Source organism: Amphibalanus amphitrite, unplaced genomic scaffold (assembly GCF_019059575.1).
Source record: "Amphibalanus amphitrite isolate SeventyFive unplaced genomic scaffold, NRLGWU_Aamphi_draft 000352F_arrow, whole genome shotgun sequence".
NCBI lineage: Eukaryota > Metazoa > Arthropoda > Thecostraca > Balanomorpha > Balanidae > Amphibalanus > Amphibalanus amphitrite.
Window position 1 is genome coordinate 558,943 of NW_024881846.1, and position 20,778 is coordinate 579,720.

A 20,778-nucleotide genomic window follows, 5' to 3' on the forward strand; every position below is an offset into this window, starting at 1 on the left:
GTGGACAGGCGTGGTGGGTATGGTGGCCCGCGGCGAGGCCGACATCGCCATCGGCGACATATCGGTGACGCTGGAGCGGCTGACGGCCGTCGACTTCACGTACCCGCACCAGGTGGAGCCCAACTCGTTCATGATGCTGCGGCCGGCGCCGGTGCCGCGCTGGCTGGCCGTGGCGGCTCCGTTCGACCCTCCCACTTGGCTGCTGCTGGCACTGGCGCTGGGCTGCGCCCTGCTGGCCGTCCAGCTGCCCGGCGTGCTGGTCGACACGGGCGCCGGCGGCTCGCGCGCCCACGCGCTGGTGCTGTTTGGTGCGCTGCTGCACCAGGCCGGCCAGCTGCCGGTGCGCGGCGCCGCCGGCCGTCTGCTGGCCGTGGCCTGGTGGCTGTTCGGGCTCACCATCGCCATCAGCTACCGCAGCCGGCTCATCTCACTGCTCTCCGTGTCCCGCTACCCGCCGGCCATCGACAGCCTGGACCAGCTGGCGCGCTCGCAGCTGGACATCAAGGCGTACCCCCAGGTGGCCGTCACCGAGTACCTGGAGAGTTTCAGCGGTACGGACTCGGCGCTGGCCGGCCTGGTGCAGCGGCTTTCCTTCCTCCCGGCCACACAGTCGCTGAATGACGTCGAGCTGCACCCGGACACGGCCTATGTGGAGGAACTGGCCCTAGTGCGGCGCGCTGCCAGCCACCGGCCCGACCGACACCTGCTTTACGTGTCACGCGCACGCTTCTACGCCACAGGCCTGGCGTGGCCGGTGCCGCACGGCGCCTGCTACAAGGGCCCGCTGAACACCATCGTCAAGCGCCTACTGCAGTCGGGCCTGGTCGAGTTCTGGCTGCACAACGAGGGCGGCCAGCCGCCGCCGCCGCGTCCGCCGCCCCCGCAGCGGGCGCTGCGACTGGCCGACCTGGCCGCCGCCTTCCTGGTCCTGGTGGCCGGATCGCTCGCCTCGGCCGTCTGTTTTCTGGCAGAGACGGTGGTGGCCGGCAGGCAGATCCGTCTGCCCGGCGCGGCGCACGCGTACCGAGCTCACGTGTGGTGTATGAGGTTTGTGGGTGGTATGCAGGGGTGATAGCTCTGGTCCTGCAAAGGGCTGGAGATGTGATATTGGTCGATGTGCCGGTCACCGAGGCGCATCCGCCACCGTCGGCTATTGCAACAGACACACCATGCTGCGTCACCTTGCACTTAAGACGTCACTGCCTCTATTTTTTTTTTCTATAAATTTAGTCCGAATGGTTGAATGGGTGGATTGAGGAATCAGAGCCCGCACTAAGCATAGCTTGTTGTGCTGACCCTGACCCCACCACCCGATCGCGCAATTCCAGTTGTATGGCAGAATTTTGTCCGAACGTTTAACGTGTCCTCACGACTGGACACGGCCCCCTCCGCTCACTCACGTTACCTGGCTTCTGTGCGGCCCCTGCCACAGACACGCACGCCATTACACGTAGGAGCTAAATGTGGCCGCCCGCACCGGGGCTTGAACCGGGCTCTCACTACCGGCTAAGCGTCGGATTCCGGCGCTTTAATCCACTCGGCCACGGAGGGGCCAACGGAACCCATCTTAAAATTATCTACGACACTGATAATGTCAGTGATCAGTGTCGTCCTTTCCCTGACTATGAAGTGCCGTGAAGGTCACTAAAGACGCTTGACGTGACGTAGTACAATTCACTTAACCCTCGCCCCGTTGGGGGGGGGCCATTTTGGCCCCCCCCCCCCTGTGGTTTTTCCTGAATAGCAAAAAAACGGCGGCGCGCAGCGCCGCCAAATTTTCATTACCTTCCCGGGCATCAATTTGACACCTTCACACCAAATTTCAAGTCTTAGGTCACCTTAGGTCAGGAGTTATTGAGGTCAAACTGAGGTCATGTTCGAGCAAAAATGAGCAAAAAACATGCAATCCTGAAACGCTCACCAAATCTACAGTTATCAAGCAATTTCAAAGTTCTTTATATGGTCTAGTAGACAAAAAGCGGCGCTACAAAACTGCTATCTCGGATTTTCAAAATTTTTGGTTTTTGACCAAAAAAAAATCAAAAAATTGATTTTTTTAGAAAAACTTTGAAAAAATCCAAAAGTTTTCCGAATTTCGAAAAAACCGGAATATATGTGATAGTTCCAGCGCTCTTCTATATACATACCAAATTTCAGATCGATATCTCGTTTTTTGGCCAAGTTATAGCGAAAAAACTGTTCAAAAATGATGACGTCAAATTTTTGAACTCAATTTTTAGCAATTCTAGACCACGTACGGCAAAACAAAGACCACCATTGAACTCCCCGTGACGAGCTGCATCGATTCGATACCCATTTTATGCAAAAATATTAACTTTGAAATTTGACCTAATTTGACCTGACCTTGACCTGACCTTGACCTGACCTTGACCAAAACGTGATCTAAGCTGGCCCCAAAGGCTGCCTGACCCATATAATCGCATTTGTCATGTAAAATGGACCATAAAACATGTATCACACGACACTTTCATATTGTGACCCCCCCGTGACCTGACCTCTGTGACCTGACCTGGTATCAGTGACCTCAAATAGCAAAATATGTGTTTGAAGAACATTTCCCCATCGATGATTTTCAATGAAATGCATTTTACTCGATTTTACAACGCATTTCTTGAAGTGCCTGTAAACGGTGAAAATTGGACCTTTGACCTGACCTGTGACGTCATCGGTTTGACCTAGGTCAATAAAATTGGGTCACAAGGTAGTTCCCCGTTGGGGCTATCCAACGCCGTTTACCGCTTGTCGCTATGTTGCGTGGTTCTCGAGATCTTAGGGGGGGGCCAAAATGGCCCCCCCCCCCAACCGGGCGCGTTGCTCGGCAGAGCCCAACGGGGCGCGGGTTAATGTACATTTATCACTAGTCCTTGGATGCATCCTCGCCCAACCACGGGCAGCCCTCGAGATGCTGGTTGGAAAGCTGATAACCCAGCAGTTTAAAGGCCGCCCCACACTGGAACTCGCATGCGGGTTGCGAGTTTTTGGGTTTTCGGGTTTATTCAAGTTCAAATCATACAATCTAAGCTGAGTGAAACACACTACCATCTAACAGGCGACTCTGCATGTTTTTAGCTTACGAGCCACCTTGCATCGCATTCCAAAAGTTTATTTTGAGTCAACTTTCGACTTTACTCGCTGCGAGGTCTGCGAGTTTTGCGGGTTTTTCGTTGGAGTCGAATTTTGGTTCTTTGCGCTGGTATTGCGACTATATGTAATTTTCTGAAGGTGTACCGGCTTCACTGCATTCATGAAGTTACCATAAAGGAACGGTCTAATCACTCTATGAATTAGTATTATGCCCGCAAACTCAAAACCCGCAAACTCGCAGCCCGCATGCGAGGTCCAGTGTGGGGCGGCCTTTAGGCAGAGACATTTTAGAATGACATTCGGCACTTAGTGCGAAAATATTCGCTAGTCTCCTAAACATCGCTCATATTGAATATGCTTTTCTAAACCCGCTTTACAACAATATGCGTGTATTATGTTCAAGTCATTCAATTTCGTGACAGAGTTGCAGTTCATATTATGCCTGGCCTAGTCGTTCCAGCCTATTAATGCAACAGCACCGAGATGCTAATTAGCGACTGGTCACTGGATACATTTAGGTAGGAAGCTTCAATCTCACAAGCTGTTAACATTAATGGCAAAACAGCTCATGGTCAAAATGCCCGTCAAAGTACAATTACTATCAAGACACATGGATAAACATTATCAAGCATTATTGTGAATCGTACGCTTGTAAGCGGTTGAGACAATCATGTAAATAAATATATAAAAAGAGGACGTTGCATGCTGTGCACTGTATGGTAAATACAATCGACACGTCAATGTTATGTTTGTTCACATGTTTGCTGGAACTACGATAAGAATACACAAAGCACACCTCGGCCACGCAAAATGGTCCCTTATCAAAACATCTGACTTCACAGACGTGCGTAAATTATATCATAACCCTGAGATCGCATACTTTGGAAGACTGGTTGATCGTGCCATAGCACAAAACGGCCTTTCCAAAAGGCACATTGTCTAAGAAACCATTGGCATTTGAGACTTGTCCTTCCACAAACATACAAGCAGAAGGCATTGTTGTCAATTTGCACGCATCTTACCTCCACTCACAGAATCATAGCAGACTGTACACAGCCCAACTAACCGCATCACGTACCCCTCATCTCTAACCCTTCAGATTCTCTCCCTCCCCTCCACTCTCTTCACCCCTGTCGGAGCATCCCTCACCGTCTCAGCGCCCGGCGGACCAGCACCTCCTGCTGTTCTGTCAGCGTGCTCAGACGCTGTGCGGCCCGAGACAGGCTGGCAGGGGACCGCAGCGGCGCCGGCGACCCTCCGCCCACCGGGCTCGGCCGCGTGCGGAGGTTGTACCGGCCCGGAGACGGCTGTGGACGAGAGGGGGTGTCAATGACAAGGGGTAGACGGCTGTGGATGAGGGAGGGGGTCAGTGACAGGGTTGTAGGCGGGGGGGGGCGAGAGGGGGAATACAACGACAGGGCAGACGGTTGTACTTGTGGACGAAGGGACCTCAGCGGCAGGGCTGAGGGTAGTGCTGCGGACTTGAGGACACTGATCCAGCAACTGATATATTTGAAGCTTGAACATGTAGTTCAGCAGTGTTGACGGTGGTGACCGAGGTTTGAACACTTGCGTTTTTCTGGGCTTGTAACTGATGTGTACTGTACAGTGAAACTTCAAGTTCAACATAAGGCTATAGGTAGTGGCAGAACAAAAATATAAACAGCACATTACTTAAAATCGTCATAAACTTAAGTTGCAAAGGACCGCAAAGAGAAAGCTTTGTACAAACTACAAACTCCCCGTCTCCCAACCATACCGACCCGTGAACGGTGGCCCACCTGAGGTGTCTCTGATGGTGAGCTGCTCCCCCGTGAGGAGGAGGCGGCCGACCTCAGGGCCGCTCCCAGCTCCAGCGAACTATCACCCCGCGATGCCGACCTCAGTGCCGCGCCCAGCTCCAGAGACCCGCTCAGTACATCCACCAGACTGGGCCGCCGCCTGCGGGGCGGGTCCTCGGCGGCCGGCACCGACACGGCCCGGCAGAGGGACGCGTCACTGGACAGAGAGACGGAGTCCGAGCCGCCCTCCTCGGCAGGCGGGGAGAGCTCTGCGGGAACGACACAGGCGGTTATTAGCATGGCAAGGATAGACAGGAACCAAAGACGATACAGTCAGCGTGGTAAAGGTGTCATATATTGACAGTATCACCAGAGCATGGCAGAGTTGCAAGCCATGCGCAATTGCATTCAGCGATTGCGAAGCCACTTTCACTTCATGGCATCGGCGAAGCCAACCGTGAAATAGATCCAGAAGCACGCATAAGCATTAAGCACCCAGTAACAATTAGCAATGACCTGTAGCTCCCAGCGGCAGCACACAGGACAAGGAGCACCCCCTCCCCCCATGACACCCCCCCCCCCCGCCAGCGGGCCGATCCTTACCGCGTAACACCGGCCCCGCCGAACCTCCTCCATCCGTGACGTCTCCGGCGGCGGACACCGCGTGCCGCGACCCCGACCTCTTCAGGTCAGCGGTCCTCTCCGAGCCTGACCCAGCCAGTCTCGGGGTCAGGTCAGGGAGGCCCGTTAGTGACCGCCTTGGCCACGGGGTGGCGCCACTCCGCAGGCCGGTGAAGACACCCGGTGAGGTGGTGGTGGCGCCATCTGTAACGTCGCTGACCGGCATCCCTGCTCGAGGGCGGCGGACAGACAGACAGGCGGACGGACGGACAGGCGTTATTTTTGGCTGGCGTTAGCGTTGTCATTCATTCAGCCATGGGATGGAGCGATTTAGTACGCAGCTGGACAAAAGCGGGCTGGTATTTAATGCATCCGTCAAAGCTGTGAGCTGCTGAGGCTGCCAGCCGGTGCCATTCTGTCCCATTTTCCGCAAAGCACTTTCATGACATCATGCAAAAGTGACAATCACAGTATAACTGGTTTATGGTATAGGCTCGTACATTAATAAGCGAATTAGCACGTTCATCATTTGAAAGCACAGAAAAGCTGCGGAAACATATCGTAACTAAGCTCGATAAAATTATGGACAACAACCAGTCACGGTTCTCACGGGAATAGGGACGCTCTGACAGAGGACAGTCCTTGTTCTGAAGGGGAACGGCTGCAGTTCCCACATGGGCAGTTCACAAAGTCAAAATTATCACAGGGAGAGCCGTGATTCTGACATCAGCTCACATCATTACTCATTACTACAAGGACATCCACAGTTCTCAAAGGGGCAGCTATGGTTCCTAATAATTTCATATGCACATCCAAGGTTCTCGCGGGGATAGCCACAGGCAGCCACAACTGGACAGTGGCATAGTTTTCACATGAACAACCACAGTTCTCACACGAACGGTTCCAACTCTCTCCACGGCTCTCACAGGGACAGGTCACTGTTCTCACGGCCACAGGCACGTCCCACTCACCCTTAGCGGCGAGGTAGGCGCGCAGCTCGCGGTGCTGCCGGTGCAGCTCCAGCAGCAGCTGGTTGTTGGCCGCGTTGAGGTCGCGGTAGCGGTACACGGTGCCGGCCAGGATGAGCAGACAGACGGAGACTGCCGCCCGGCGCAGCAGCCACACCGAGCTGTCCAGCAGCGCCTGAAAACGACGACAACGGTGGGCATGTCAGGGCGAAGGGCGCGGCATGTGGGTATGTATTGTACGGTGGATTGGTGTTAACTGTTACGTTTCACCGAGCTCCGTAGGCCCTGACCGTACATATTACCGTAGCTGCGTTTATGATACGGGCCCCACCATACGGCTGCGTCTGCGCATGCGGGAGCCGGGAGGGTAGGCTGACCCGCATATTGCCTGAGGCTCAATGTGGACGAGCGTGTCGTGTGGACTGGTCTGTGGCAGTGACTGACTGGCGAGCGACCAATACAGGTTGACCTCTGAGCACGAGCGGTCTCTACACTGGCGACGAGGATTTGAACCGGCGCGGCGGGGCGACTTCTACGGCCATGGATGGGGCAGCGTCGGCCACCCTGCAGCTGGAGCCCTTCAACCCGGCGACGGACTCCTGGAGCCAGTGGGAGGAGCGTCTGCACTACTTCATCGAATGTAACGGCATTCAAGGCGAGAGCAGGAAACGCGCCACGCTGTTGACGGTATGTGGGAAAGAGGCCTTTTCGCTTATTTGTAGCTTGATAGCACCGTCTAAGACGTCTGAGAAGTCGTTTGATGAGCTTTTGCAAGTAATAAGGGAGCACAAAGAACCCAAACCATCTGTCATTGTGTCGCGATTCAAGTTCAACTCGTGTCAACGAACGGCAGGCCAATCCGTTGCTGATTTTGTTTCTGTGCTAAGGAAGGCTACCGAGCACTGCTGTTTTGGAGCCACGCTTGATGACAGACTCACTGAGCAGTTTGTTTGCGGCATCAGGGATCCTCGGATGCAGCGGCGGTTGCTGTCAGAATCCAGCCTGGACTTCAGCTCAGCACAGAGGATCTGCCTGGCGATAGAGGCTTCCAGCAGAGACGCTCACCTGATCTCCGGCACACCGGGTACAGTGCCGGCAGAGGTATGTGAGGTAAGGGCGCAAGGCTTGCCGTCAGGTCAGTCAACTCGTCCAGGGGCTCGCTGTTGGCGTTGTGGCGGGAGGACCCACTCACCTGATGTGTGTCGTTTTGCGTCGTACAAGTGTCACAACTGTTCGAAAGCTGGACATTTGGCTAAAATGTGCACAGTCAGAAAGACGACAGTCAGACCTCGGAGGCAGCAGGGCAGAGCAAACGCCGTTGAAGCAGATGAAGAATGGGAGGCGGACTACACGACAGATGTTGGCCGTGCGGAACAGGATGAAGAGATCTGCAGAACGGAAGCGGTCCATCGGGTGAGTGTACCTCCCATTTCTTGTCTGGTTCAGTTTCAAGGTACAGATGTAGATATGGAGATTGACACTGGTTCTAGCGTATCGTTGATTGGGCAGGATACGTTTGAACAGTTGAACAGAAAACCTAAACTCAAAATGTGCTCATCTCGTTTGAAAACGTATACGGGTCAGTTCATACCATTGTTGGGAGAGTTTCAAACAGACGTGTGGTATGAAGGCAAACAGCACCGTGCCCTGACAGTTGTGGTGGTAAAAGATGCCAGGACTAACCTTCTAGGACGAGACTGGCTGGAGCACATCAACCTCAACTGGCGGGCAGTGCACGCCATTCGAACCAGTTCCTTGCAGGGCCTGAAGGAGAAGTATCGGCGCCTCTTTGAGCCTGGCCTGGGAGAGCTGAAGGGGGTAAAGGTACGTCTGGACATTGACCGTACTGTACCACCGAGGTTCTGCAAGGCCCGCTCTCTGCCCTATGTGTTCAAGGAGAAGGTGGAGGCCCAGCTCCAGAAGGACATCGACAGCGGCGTCCTGGAGGAAGTGCAGAACAGCAGCTGGGCGGCGCCCATTGTGCCGGTGCTGAAGAAGGACGGGAATGTCCGAGTCTGCGGCAACTTTAAGTTGACGGCCAACCGAGCGGTGAGGTTGGACAGATATCCATTGCCACAGGTCCCGGATCTGTTTGCAACGCTAGCGGGAGGTACCGTATTCTCGAAAATTGATCTGGCTTCGGCCTACAATCAGTTAGTTCTTCACGAGGACTCTCGAGACATCATGACCATCAACACCTCACGAGGTCTTCTCAGATTTTCGAGGCTCCCGTTCGGCATCAACAGTTCTGTGGGTATATTTCAGAGAGAGATTGAAAAGGTTCTCCAGGGCATACCCAACGTCATTGTTTTCCTGGATGACGTTCTGGTGAGTGGAAAGACACAGGCCGAACACCTGACCACGCTGGAGAAGGTGTTTTCTAGGCTTGAAGACGCGGGTCTAAAAGCCAGAGCAGATAAGTGTAAGTTTTTGGTTCAGCAGGTTGAGTACCTGGGTCACGTGGTCAACAGGCATGGAATTTCCCCGACTTCTGAGAAAACTGAAGCGATCAGGTCAGTGCCTGAACCTAGGAACGTGTCTGAGCTGAAAAGCTTTCTTGGGTTGTTGACTTACTACTCCAGGTACTTACCAGCGCGCGCTCAGAGGCTGGCTGCGCTGTACGACCTTCTCAAGAAGGACAAGGACTGGATATGGGGACCAGAACAGCGGAAAAGCTTCCACTGGGCCCAAAGTGTCCTTACCTCGGACTCTGTTCTAGCTCACTTCGATGCGGCGAAGGAGCAAGTGCTGGTCTGTGACGCATCGTCTCGAGGCATTGGAGCGGTACTGGCTCAGCGTGAAGTGGATGGAGCTGAGCGTCCTGTCGGGTACGTGTCAAGAAGTCTGACCTCTTCAGAGCAGAAGTATTCTCAGTTGGAGAGGGAAGCTCTCGCGATCGTTTTCGCGGTAGAAAAGTTCAATCAATACTTGCTGGGTAATAAGTTCATACTGGTCACGGATCACAAGCCGCTGGTAGTTTTGTTTGGAGAAAACAAAGACATTCCGGCTATGGCGTCTGCTCGCATTCGTAGGTGGGCATTGAAGTTGTCTGCGTACCAGTATGCCATCCAGTTTAGGCGCACGGAAGACATGGGTAACGCGGACGCCCTCAGCAGGCTTCCCCTGCCAGTTGCAGATGGCTCTGGCCAGGAAGATCTGGTGCTGCTGATTGAGGATGCTGTATTTGATGCTAAGCAAGTAGCACGTTTGACAGCTCGTGACCCCGTTCTTTCCAGAGTAATGAACCTGGTGCAGAAGGGCGGGTGGCCCGAGATAGCTGACCCGGCATTGAAACCGTTTTCAGAGAAACGCTGGGAGCTGTCTGTGTGTGCAGGCGTGCTGCTGTGGGGGCACAGGGTCGTGATACCACAGAAGGGCCGCCAGTCTGTGATTTCAGAGCTGCATTCTGCCCATCCAGGGATCGGCCGGATGAAATCACTGGCAAGGAGCTGCGTCTGGTGGCCCCAGATTGACGGTGACCTGGAAATGGCGGTCAGACGATGCTCTGCGTGTCAGGAGAGTCGTCCGACCCCTCATCGGGCTGACCTGAGTATGTGGCCCTGGCCGAGACGCCCATGGTCAAGGGTTCATGTGGATTTTGCGGAACCAATCAAAGGCAAGTACATTTTTGTGGTAGTGGACGCCTTTTCAAAGTGGGTTGAGGCTGAGCCGTGCTCAAGTGTGAGTTCGCAAGCAGCCATGGTCAAATTGCGACGTATGTTTGCAAGATGGGGCTTGCCTGACATGCTCTGCTCTGATAATGCTACGACGTTTACCTCACAGGATTTTCAGCAGTTCCTGGCGGCTAATGGGGTTCAACATAGAACGATAGAGCCACGTCACAGTCAAGGCAACGGGCTAGCAGAGCGGGCAGTTCGTGACGTTAAGCAGGCTCTTAAGCGCAGTGGAGATGGGAACTGGGAGACTGTGTTGGCTGAGTGGTTGCTGTATCAGAGGAAAATCCCTCACTCAACTACGTCTGTGTCACCCTCAGAGCTGATGCTGGGACGAGTGATCCGGAGCCGGCTAGACCTTCTTCATCCTGACCTGCAGAGCCGTGTTCAGCGGAAGCAGCTGCAGCAGAAGCTGAATCATGACCCTGCTGTACCCCGAGTGTTACAGCTGAACATCGGGGATGCGATATATGCTCGCAATTATGGTGTGGGACCCACGTGAATATCAGGTGTAGTTGTGGGTATAGATGGATCGCAGTCATATGTGGTCAAATTAGAGGATGGTAGGATCTGGCGTCGTCATCAGGATCAGTTGATGCGGAAAACTGACGCAAACTATCCCGTCACAGGACCTGCTGCTGATGTAGCTGCTCACGAGCAGCTCAGCCCGTCGGAGCAGCTGACGGCCGCACCGGCTGCCGAGGCCGTCTGCACTGGTCTGCCCACCGTACCGGAGACGGGGTCGCACCCGGCACCGTTCCCTGACACCGGTGGCTCGCTGACGGCTGCGGCGACGCAGCCGACGGGAGGGTCCTCGACGGTGCCCGGCACGAAGGATCTGCCCGCGATGCCTCTGCCAGCTGAGCCAGCTCTTCCGAAGTCTGTGCCTGCATCGGCTACGGAGATGGCTCCGCGAAGATCATCTCGCGTGCGGAAACAAACTGAGTTTTTCCAGGCGTAACGTGTGTTTTCGTTATCTAAACTTATTTGTTAAAGGGAGGAGAGTGTATTGTACGGTGGATTGGTGTTAACTGTTACGTTTCACCGAGCTCCGTAGGCCCTGACCGTACATATTACCGTAGCTGCGTTTATGATACGGGCCCCACCATACGGCTGCGTCTGCGCATGCGGGAGCCGGGAGGGTAGGCTGACCCGCATATTGCCTGAGGCTCAAAGTGGACGAGCGTGTCGTGTGGACTGGTCTGTGGCAGTGACTGACTGGCGAGCGACCAATACAGGTTGACCTCTGAGCACGAGCGGTCTCTACAGGGTACCACCGGACCGGGTTATCAGGTTAGGCTAAACTAAGCTGATAATGAAGCAAATGAGGGTGGATACTTCGCAGTTTCAAGTTATCCGCAATATACCTACTTCATAATCAAAGCAGCTGTCATAATTCGCAAACGACAGTAGAAAACAGAAGTAACCCCCAGCCTCACACATATGTAGAAACCTGAGCAGACAGCCCTGCCTGCCACCGTCGCTGGTGTCCAGAGCGCCACCTACCAACTGTCCCGGGCCCGGTCACCGAGACGCACCCTAGTCAGTAAGGAGGGAGCCGAGTCTGTCCCTGTAGCCCCGACCGAGTCTCAGCGCTATCTGCAGGGTCAGTGGGATAAACCGTCCCACATCCCAACCTACCAGTCTCATCCACGGTATACAGAGGGACAATGGGACAAACTGTCCCACCAGGGCCATCGCTCCTATCCCACAGAGTCTCACCCCCGTCTGCTGAGCTGTTCTGGCCTCCAGGGGCGACTCGGCCGATATGAAGTAAGCCGCCAGTAGCCGCTCCAGAGCCAGGTTGGTCGTCAGCACCAGAAACAGCCACAGTCTGGGAATGGTACAGGCATGAGAAGCAGTCAGCTTGGGAAGCACAAGTCTACAATCGTGAGAAGAAACAAACGCAGCGCCTAGCGAAGTGCGCAAGACGTACTTTTGAGTGCGCAAGACGTACTTTTGGTTTCCAGAGGTTGAAGAGTCGGTACAGCCCACCGCTAAAGTAATGTAGGGTTTTACCAATCTCAACGGTTGGCTTTGACTGGCGATTGTTTAATGCGGAGTGATCGAAAAGAAGATGTCAATAGCTAAAGTTGCAGCTGCAAGGGTGACGATACATATAAGCTACATTCAAAGTTTCACTGTAGTCTGGCTAATCGTTCCTAAGCTTCAGAACCAGAACATACCCATGACTGAAACCCCACATTACTTCTGCTGTGGACTGTACCTTTCTTATTTTGTAAGGGACCAACAGCTGCTAATAAATTTAGTAGACAACATCAGACAACATACAGTTAGCAAGGTGAAAATAAAACAATTATCCAACCCTCTCCTGACCTGGCGCCGGCGGTTCTCGCTGTGGACGTCAGCAGGTAGACGAGCAGCACACCCGCCACATAGTGCGCCAGCGAGTTGAACCAGCTGAAGCGGTCCAGCACCAGCTGTTGTAGAGACGTCAGGCGGTCAAACACCGTCAGGATCAGGTCGCGGTGCTCGGCCGTCTGCTCCCTGGGGGCGTGAGAGGAGCGTGAGTCAGCGCAGAGCAGAGCTTCCCTCACTTTTGTGACGAGGAGCTCATAGACGCATGATAATCCGATGACTAATTGCCAAGTGGAACTGGTAACACGCCGAAAACTTCACGCACGCATCTGGGTTTTGGTAAATAAAAATCTGAGCATCTTAGGTTCTTGGACATATTCTGGCCTTAAAGGCAATTTTGATCAACAATCAACTGCTGAATAATTTAGCCGCTGTCAAAGAAGCTTTGCCTACCAATGGGTTTTACGTTGCTATGAAAGGTTGGTGAGCAGTTTCCAGATATTTCCACTGGGACTTGCTTCAGCGGAACATTCCGTTCCACTGTGTTTGACCCGTCGCTCTGATGACGTCATGCAGACCACACACTTGATCATTGGAAACCGTTCAACACACCTATCCATCACCACTGCGGGTGCGTTGAAATGTAGCGAAACAATTCACATAAATCTGCTCGCCACTGAATATGATCGGTTGACCTGCATTACGTGACGTCACCGGTAATGACGTCACTGACCGCTGGGTATCGAATGTCGTGAGCAACACCGAGCAATGAGCTTCACTGCGCACCGATCAATGCGTCCTTAGATACAGCAAACTGGAGCGAGATGACACGTGACCGGGGCGCTATCCGTAGTTTCCAGGAAAGGACGCCGTAAAAAGTCGCAGTTGGGGCAACTAGACGAACGAACGGCTAGGTCAACGGCGGACGCCGCAAAATAATGGTCAGCAGTGAGCGGGTAGTAGGGCAATTGAATCGATACCTGAGCTTAGTTTATGAAATAAACGAAAGGGTGAGTTCACCACCAGGCTGCTGCAGATTAACAGAAATTTCCCGCAGCGACACAAAGATAATTGCAGCAGAGGTCACAAGAAACTGCTAACATTAATGAATGGCGACAACTGATCGGCATTAGGCTGCTACCTCGCGGTAACTTTGCGATAGGTGAGGAGAGTAGGCGGCCGAGGTTGGGGAATATCACGCACTGTGGTACATTGACCTCATTACCGACAGATACAGTATAACTGCAGAAAGGCGGATCAAGGCAAGCGCTGTCGCAACAACTGAAGATCACATGGCTATAAGTGAGAATGCCACATCCACATCAGTAAAGAACAGAGACTAGCTCAGCAAGTCTGATGTCCTTCCATCAAGCCGCTCACTCACCTGAAGTCCTGCACCATGAGCTGCATGTTCTCCCTCCACGTGTCCACGTCCCTGGACATCCTGTGGCCCTGGTCCATCAGCTGCTGCTGGTTGCCCAGTGCGCGCTCCTGAGCCCGAAGGATGTCCTCCTGAACGGTACCGGAGCGCTCCAGGCGCTCGGCCACGGCGGCCGCCTCCGAGCCCAGCCGGGAGATGAGACGACCCGTCTGACGGTTCCACACCTGGACCTGGAAGGGTGGGGAGAGTCAGAAAACATCTCGTGAGGAGAGGGTCAGAGATTGGACTTGGGGAGAACGACAGGGATGGGGTCACACATTTACAGGAAGGAACTGTTACATAGATTATGCAATTTCGTTGGCTTACCTAATAGACGCGCCCCCGAATGCATTTTCATCATCTGATGGTGCCATACTTGGACCTGGAGTTGGGATGGATTGACAAGGTTTGCTGGTGTCACATCTGCGCCTGTGGAGGGATGAGTGGACAAAGTTCATTGGTGATACACCCCCAGTTAATACCTAAGGCAGAAAGATGGCATAGGTTACACCGGAGGTTACATTGAACCATTGTCCCATGCATAATAACTAAAAGACAAAATGTGAGATGCTGGGCTTGATTCGTTGACAAACGACACACCGTGAGGCGTGAATAATCAAATAGACATGAAAGCTCATTTCGTAGCACACCTAGAAACACACATCTACATTTCAGAAGTGAAAGTCTCGTACCTGCAGAAACGAGCACATGTTCTGTGTGTGGGTGAAGAACTCGCGGTAGCTGTCAAACTGTCGGTCTGTCAGCCGCCGCAGGCACGGTCTGACGTCATCCATCTCCTGGCAGCTGATTGGCTGCAGGCCCGAGGTCTGCAGGAAGCAGGAGGCGAACCGCAGCGCCAGCCGCGCCTGGGTGACGTCATCCAAGTGTCGACAGTCCCGGCGCAGCTCCTCCAGTGCCGCCGTCCAGCACTCGCCTGAAGGGTCACAGCCGCTGATCAGTTACAGTTACAGATACAGATCAGTAAATTTTAACATAAGCAAGAAAATTGAGGTCCAAATGCCATCCATAGCATACATGGCATAAATGAGGACTAACAAAACAGAAATGCACAGGACAACTGGAAAACAGAAAAGTACAGTGTCAGTAATTCTCTCAGACCAGTTTTCTTAAAATGCTGGAATATGTATTTTGTATAAGTTATTTCAGAGTAAATAATGGCATATATGATAACCTATCACCAGAATTAAGAAATAAAAGATTTAAGTGGGCATATATAACAAACAACTATGTACTGAAATTACTGAAATGATCAAGTAGCTTCAGATAATAAAGGATCTGCTTTAGATGCTTTCTTTCTAAGAATGAATCTAACGATGAATTTCAACATTTATGCAGCAGTAAAAAGGAAACTTACCAAAATTAGGTATCTGAGCTTTCTGTGTTAGCATTTCATACTGTTGTTTTCCTTCTTCAATGCTTTGTTGGCTGGGTTCCATCTCAAGAGCAGCAAAAGTCACTGTGATTAGCCACAGCAAATCAGAAAGCAGCAGCTGCATGTTTTATATAGGTACTACTCTGAAATAGGTACACAACATGATGAATTGCACTTCACTGTCACATACCAATTAAATGGACACATTTTATATAGCTTAACAAAGGGCAAAATGCAAACGAGGTACCCACTTAACATGCTACTCAAAGCACAATTAATAAGTAAAGTACTGTTCTCACTTCTCTCCACAGACCACTGGCCACTGGGTACTTGCCACAACCGTGGGGCAAGTCAGATGCTCAAAGAGTATTAAGAATTATGCACAGATTTTAAGCCAAATCTTCATCTAGGATTTCCGGTATTTGTTCAGAAAAGGTTCAATCTACAACTGTGACACCCTTGATACATAAGTGCAACAAAAGAAATGTAAGGTTAGGTCAGGTTTGATTATGTTTTTTCCTTGTATTTGGGCCACATGTTAATGTACCTAAGTATCATATTTGGATTCAAGATGTCAAATAATGTAAAAATATGCAAAATTCACGCTTTGAAAATGAGTTGGGCTTTTTAACATTTACCTGATTTCCTTGTATGGCTATTATCAACCAGAATAACTGGAATGAATATACTAATCTAATATGACATAGCCTTTCCTGGCCTGACCTAGTTTACTCTAACCTTACCTATCATACCACATCATAGCCTAAGTTTGACCCAACATGATAATTTTAAAAATAAGTACCTTGGGATAACATAGTAACCTTGGGTGGGTGCGTCAAGAGTTGTACTCAAGATACCTATAAGAAACGTTGTGCTGGTTAATTTTTGTCTATTTATGTTGAGAAGGTAGATACTCAAACTGGTGGCAGGTGGGCTGTACTATTTTCTGGATTACAATTATTTGCCAGCTGGCGCCATATGGTGGCGTGAGCAGTGCTTGTTAAATATCATTGCTAGATTTTCATTTAAACGAATAAAAATCCATCCATCAATTTTCTATGAGTGCCATTTTACGTGTTCATGTCCATCTAATTCTACTACCCTGTTATATCAATAAAGGCCATAGCTATCACGTATGTCACCAGCTGGCCAGCGAGCTGATTTTATCCACTTGTTAGTCAGGCCCCAGATTTGGTAAGGCCCAAACAGGACAAGCTCAGCAAAAAAAAATGATATTGAAAAAGTTCATACCATGACACATTTTATTTAAGGAAGCAATTTGTGGTTACGAGTGGCTAAATTTGAGTAGGCAGCAGCAAACCTGAAAATTCTTTCAGTGAAGGCATCAACTGAATTTTTTACCTAAAAAACATCATTTATCACACACGGACCAACAAAACTTTATTTGCAACCACAATATTAATATGAACAGCCATTATGATTATGGCAAAACGTGCAGGAAACGCGAAACTCCAGCTCCAGTCTAACAGTAAAAATAATGTACCAAAAGGAAAGGTGTACTAGCCAGGCGCGGATCCAGGGGGGGGCGACGGGGGCGGCCGCCCCCCCCCCCCCGCCATCCGAAAAAGGCGCCCATATCCCGCGGCAGAGAGGGCGCCCCGAGCAGAAGAGCGGCGACACAGCAAAGGTTCAGCAGAAATAGGGCGCCTCCAGCAGAAGTTGGGCTCACCAAGCAGGAGAGTGACGCCCAATTGCCTATTCCCAGCAGATGAGAGTCACCCTAGCAGCAGATGGGCGCCCCCAGCAGAAGAGGGCGTCTCGTTACAAGAATATAAAATACCTTCTGTTCAAGAGGGGCGCCCCTGGCAGCGGAAGGGCACCCTTAGCAGGAGACGTGTCCCCCTGAAGAGGAGCGACGCCCCAGCAAAAGGAGAGAGGCGCCCCCATTCCGAGAAGAGGGGCGCCCTGACAGCAGCTGGGCGCCCCAGCAAAAAAGGACCCCCATAATAAGAAAATGGGTGCCACTGGCAGAAGAGGGGCGCCCCAGCAGAAGAGAGGGGTCTCCAGTAGGAGACGGGCGCCCCAAGCAGAAGAGGGGCGCCCCAGCAGAAGAGAGGCGCCACAGCAAAAGTTAATCAAAAATAGGCAGCCTCCAGCAGAGATTGGGCCCGCCAAACAGGATATGGGCGCCCCATTGACAATATCCGGCAGAAGTCAGACGCCCCAGCAGCAGATGGGCGCCCCCGGTAGAAGAGGGGCGCCCCATTACAAAAAGAAAAGGAGTATATTCTACCAAGAGGGGCGCCACTGACGACAGCGGAAGGACAACCCCAGCAGAGGGGCGGTGCCCCAGTAAAAGGAGAGGTGTGCCCCGTTCCGAGCAGCAGAGGGTCGCCTCGCCCCAGAAAAAAAAAACAGGAGCCCCATAAGAAGAAAAGGGGTGCCTCTGGCAGAAGAGAGACGTTCCCCGCAGTGGAAGGGCGCCCCCACAAGAGTGGCGTCTCCAGCAAAAGAGAAGTGCCCCCTGTAAGAGAGGGGCACCCCACCAAAATTTGGGCAGAAGTGGGGCGCCTCCAGCAGAATTTGGGGTCGCCAAACAGGAGAGGGCCATCCTATTCACAGTAGAAAAGACTCCTCAGCAGCAAAGGGGCGCCCTAACAGAAAAGGTGCACTCGTAGTAGAAGTGGGACGCATCAGGAAGAAGAGGGGCACTTCTAGCAGAAGATGGGCGTCCCAGATAAGTGGGCCGCCCACAGCAAATTGGTTGTTCTTAGAAGGAAGAAATGAGGCGACTTAAGCAAAGTGGGTCTCTCCATAATGGATTAGGCGATCCAAGCAGAGGTTGGGCGCCCCCGGGAAGTGAGGCATACCAGCATAAGTGAGACGCTTCCAGAAAAAGGAGGGGGCATCACCGGGAGAAGGAGGACTGCACCAGTAAATGGAGGTCACCTTTTTCCTAATATCTTTTGCTAGGGTAGCGGTGCCCATCTACGACTTTTAACCCGTGCCGTGCTGGTGGTCTGAGTTTTCCGTGTCCTGCTGGGGAGGGGGGGGGCACACTCCCTCGTCTAACTCGGCTCCTGGGCCGCGTAGTGACACGCGATAAGCGGCATTCGAAAGATCGTCAAAAAACAAGACGAAAACAAAACGGTCATTTTTTAGGTCAGGTCGAATGTCAGGTCACCAGAGGTCATCAAAGGTAAAATGTTGCCTGTTTCAACATTTTTCCGTTTTCGAAGCAGCGGCACATAACTCGGAAACCAATAGAGCTATAGCGCCGCAGAAAAGCGCATTCGATAGCCCTTTTAAAGGTGCTTCTGCGAGCTGCGCTCAGATTTGACCTCAGGTCAACGGTTTAGCCTTCAGAGGGCAAAAGACTCTAAAAATAGCCTTTTTACGAACAATGTTTTCCTGCAGTAACTTTTGACTCAAGAGAGTCTCGACATTACGTTTGCCAGCATTGCGTTTCTGTCGTCGAGACACGTCGAACAAACTAAAGGGTGACCTTATGAAGGGTAATTTTGAGAATTTGACCTCAGGTCAAGGTCATGACCTGACCGGGAAAGGTCATGCTGCATAGCAGTCGATGCGTATCGTCGAGCTGAACACAGCTGAGGTGTTTTTATCGCTCTAGCTTGAATCTATCAAAAGTTATTAAAAAAAAAACTGCTGCGGACCTTTCATGACATGGCATGACCTCTTGGACCTAATGAGTGGCCACACTAGGTGCAATGTTCTTATTCAGTGTGTTAATTTTATATGTATCCCAATGCTTGATATTGTCTAGAATGGCGCTCGTCCAAAAGAGATGCCTTTCAGTTTTCTCCCAAAGACTTAATTATACCTCCCTACCTAATGGAGACGTCGCACAGCTGACCTGACCTTGGGTCACAGATATCGAAATTCCGAGATATACATTTCATGAATAGTGTTGCTTTCATCAATCGCTGAAAGGTTCAAAGCAATCGTTCAGTCGGTATAGCAATGGTAAGCATTTGAACTTTTTCTTAGGCTAGGTCACTTGGCATAACCTGGTGACCTGACCTTCCATCACCCGCGTCAGACATTTTTACAACATGTGCAAAAAAAGATGCATGATAAGGTATGCTGAAAATGGCAGCGCTGCGCGCAGCCGTTTTTCAGATATTTGCGAAAAACCTGAGGTGGAGCACGATAACGCCCCATAGCACGGCGCGGGCTTTTGGCTCCCGATTTTGACGGTTTGGCGCCCCCTTTGTATGGAGCGCCCCCGGATTGCCAGGTCGCCCCTATTTCGACTTGCCGCCCCCCCTCCCGAAAATTCCTGGATCCGCCCCTGGTACTAGCATTGGCAGCCCCCACAAACACACGAAGTACCTACCTTTGAGTTGTGTTTTGATATAAAAGCAAAAGAATGCCCCAGATCAATGAAACAAACAAAAAAAGGACACAGACAAAAAAAAATCACACAATAGTGGTTGCGCCAGAATTGAAACGAAATTTCAAAAGCGCGCCATAAATTGCGCTGCTTTGAGACAAAACAGCTGCAACAAACGGACAACACCACCCGACCGCACTCTTGCAGCCACGTAGCGCAAATCAAAGACCACCATTAGACTCCCAGTGACCAGCTGCATCGAATCAATACCCATTTTACGCAAAAATTTTAAATTTGAAATTTGACCTTATTTTACCTGACCTTGACTCTGACCTTCCTGAGTAATGCAACCTAAACAGTGGCCCTAAAGGTCGCCTAACTCACACATTTGCATTTGTCATGTATAAGCACTAAAGTAAAATGGACCATAAAACTTGTAACACACGACACTTTCATATCATATTGTGACCCTCGATGACCTGACCTCTCTGACCTGACCTCTGTGAACTAACCTAGTACCGGGGTAGGTACTGGTGACCTAAAATAGCAAAATATGTGTTAGACTATCCATGCTCCATCGATGATTTTCAATAACATGCATTAGCATTTTACTCGATTTTACAACGCATTTCTTGGAATCCCTTTAGGTAAACGGTGAAAATGCGACCTTTGACCTGACCCGTGACGTCATCGGTTGGGCCGAGAGCAATGCAATTGGGTCACAAGGTTCGATAGCCCCAGTAGGGCTATCGGTATAGGGCTATCGGTAGGGCTCGATAGGGCTATCGAACGCCGTTTGAATTTTGTTTAACATTAATTTTACACTGTGTGGAACGGCCTATAGAAACGAGAACGACTTGGCGAGTCGGGCGACTTGCAGTCAGTTGGAGACCGTAAGAACGGTTTGTTGTTTGTTCAGGCCAGCCGACAGCAACTACTACTGGCGAAAGAGGATTTCTCGGACGGGCTACGCCGCGGCAGCTAGTGGTCGTCCAGGCCAATGCCCCCTTCCCCTCCCCCTGATCCTTTTTATCCCGTGGCTCTGAAATGATCGTAGTATACTCAAATGGCCTAGCCCACAAAAAAAGAAAAACCACCATTGCCTGATGCAAGTTTGTATGCAACGATGCCCGGATGGTAAAAAGACACGCAGAAAAAGAAGAAAGAAATAGGAGAAAA

At 51.6% G+C, this 20,778-nt stretch overlaps 1 protein-coding gene across 1 annotated transcript; it reads right to left on the minus strand.

Moving 5' to 3' along the window:
- Window positions 1-3,482: 3,482 nt before the first annotated feature.
- LOC122389284 lies at window positions 3,483-19,723 on the minus strand. The gene is made up of 10 exons (XM_043381176.1): window positions 19,603-19,723; window positions 15,264-15,424; window positions 14,581-14,822; window positions 13,853-14,079; window positions 12,487-12,657; window positions 11,872-11,983; window positions 6,479-6,650; window positions 5,490-5,735; window positions 4,887-5,155; window positions 3,483-4,412 (listed from the first exon to the last, which is right to left on the minus strand). Exons 2-10 carry the CDS (start codon window positions 15,403-15,405, stop codon window positions 4,251-4,253), a joined length of 1,743 nt encoding a protein of 580 aa, XP_043237111.1. The 5' UTR covers window positions 15,406-15,424; window positions 19,603-19,723; the 3' UTR covers window positions 3,483-4,250.
- Between the last annotated feature and the right edge of the window lie 1,055 nt (window positions 19,724-20,778).

Coding starts and splice junctions, on each gene's coding strand:
- LOC122389284 (XM_043381176.1), bottom strand. CDS start 15,405: ATGCAGCTGCTGCTTTCTGATTTGCTGTGGCTAATCACAGTGACTTTT. Junction 5,156..5,489: donor GGCGGGGCCGGTGTTACGCG/GTAAGGATCGGC, acceptor TCGTTCCCGCAG/AGCTCTCCCCGCCTGCCGAG. Junction 4,413..4,886: donor CACCATCAGAGACACCTCAG/GTGGGCCACCGT, acceptor TCTCGTCCACAG/CCGTCTCCGGGCCGGTACAA.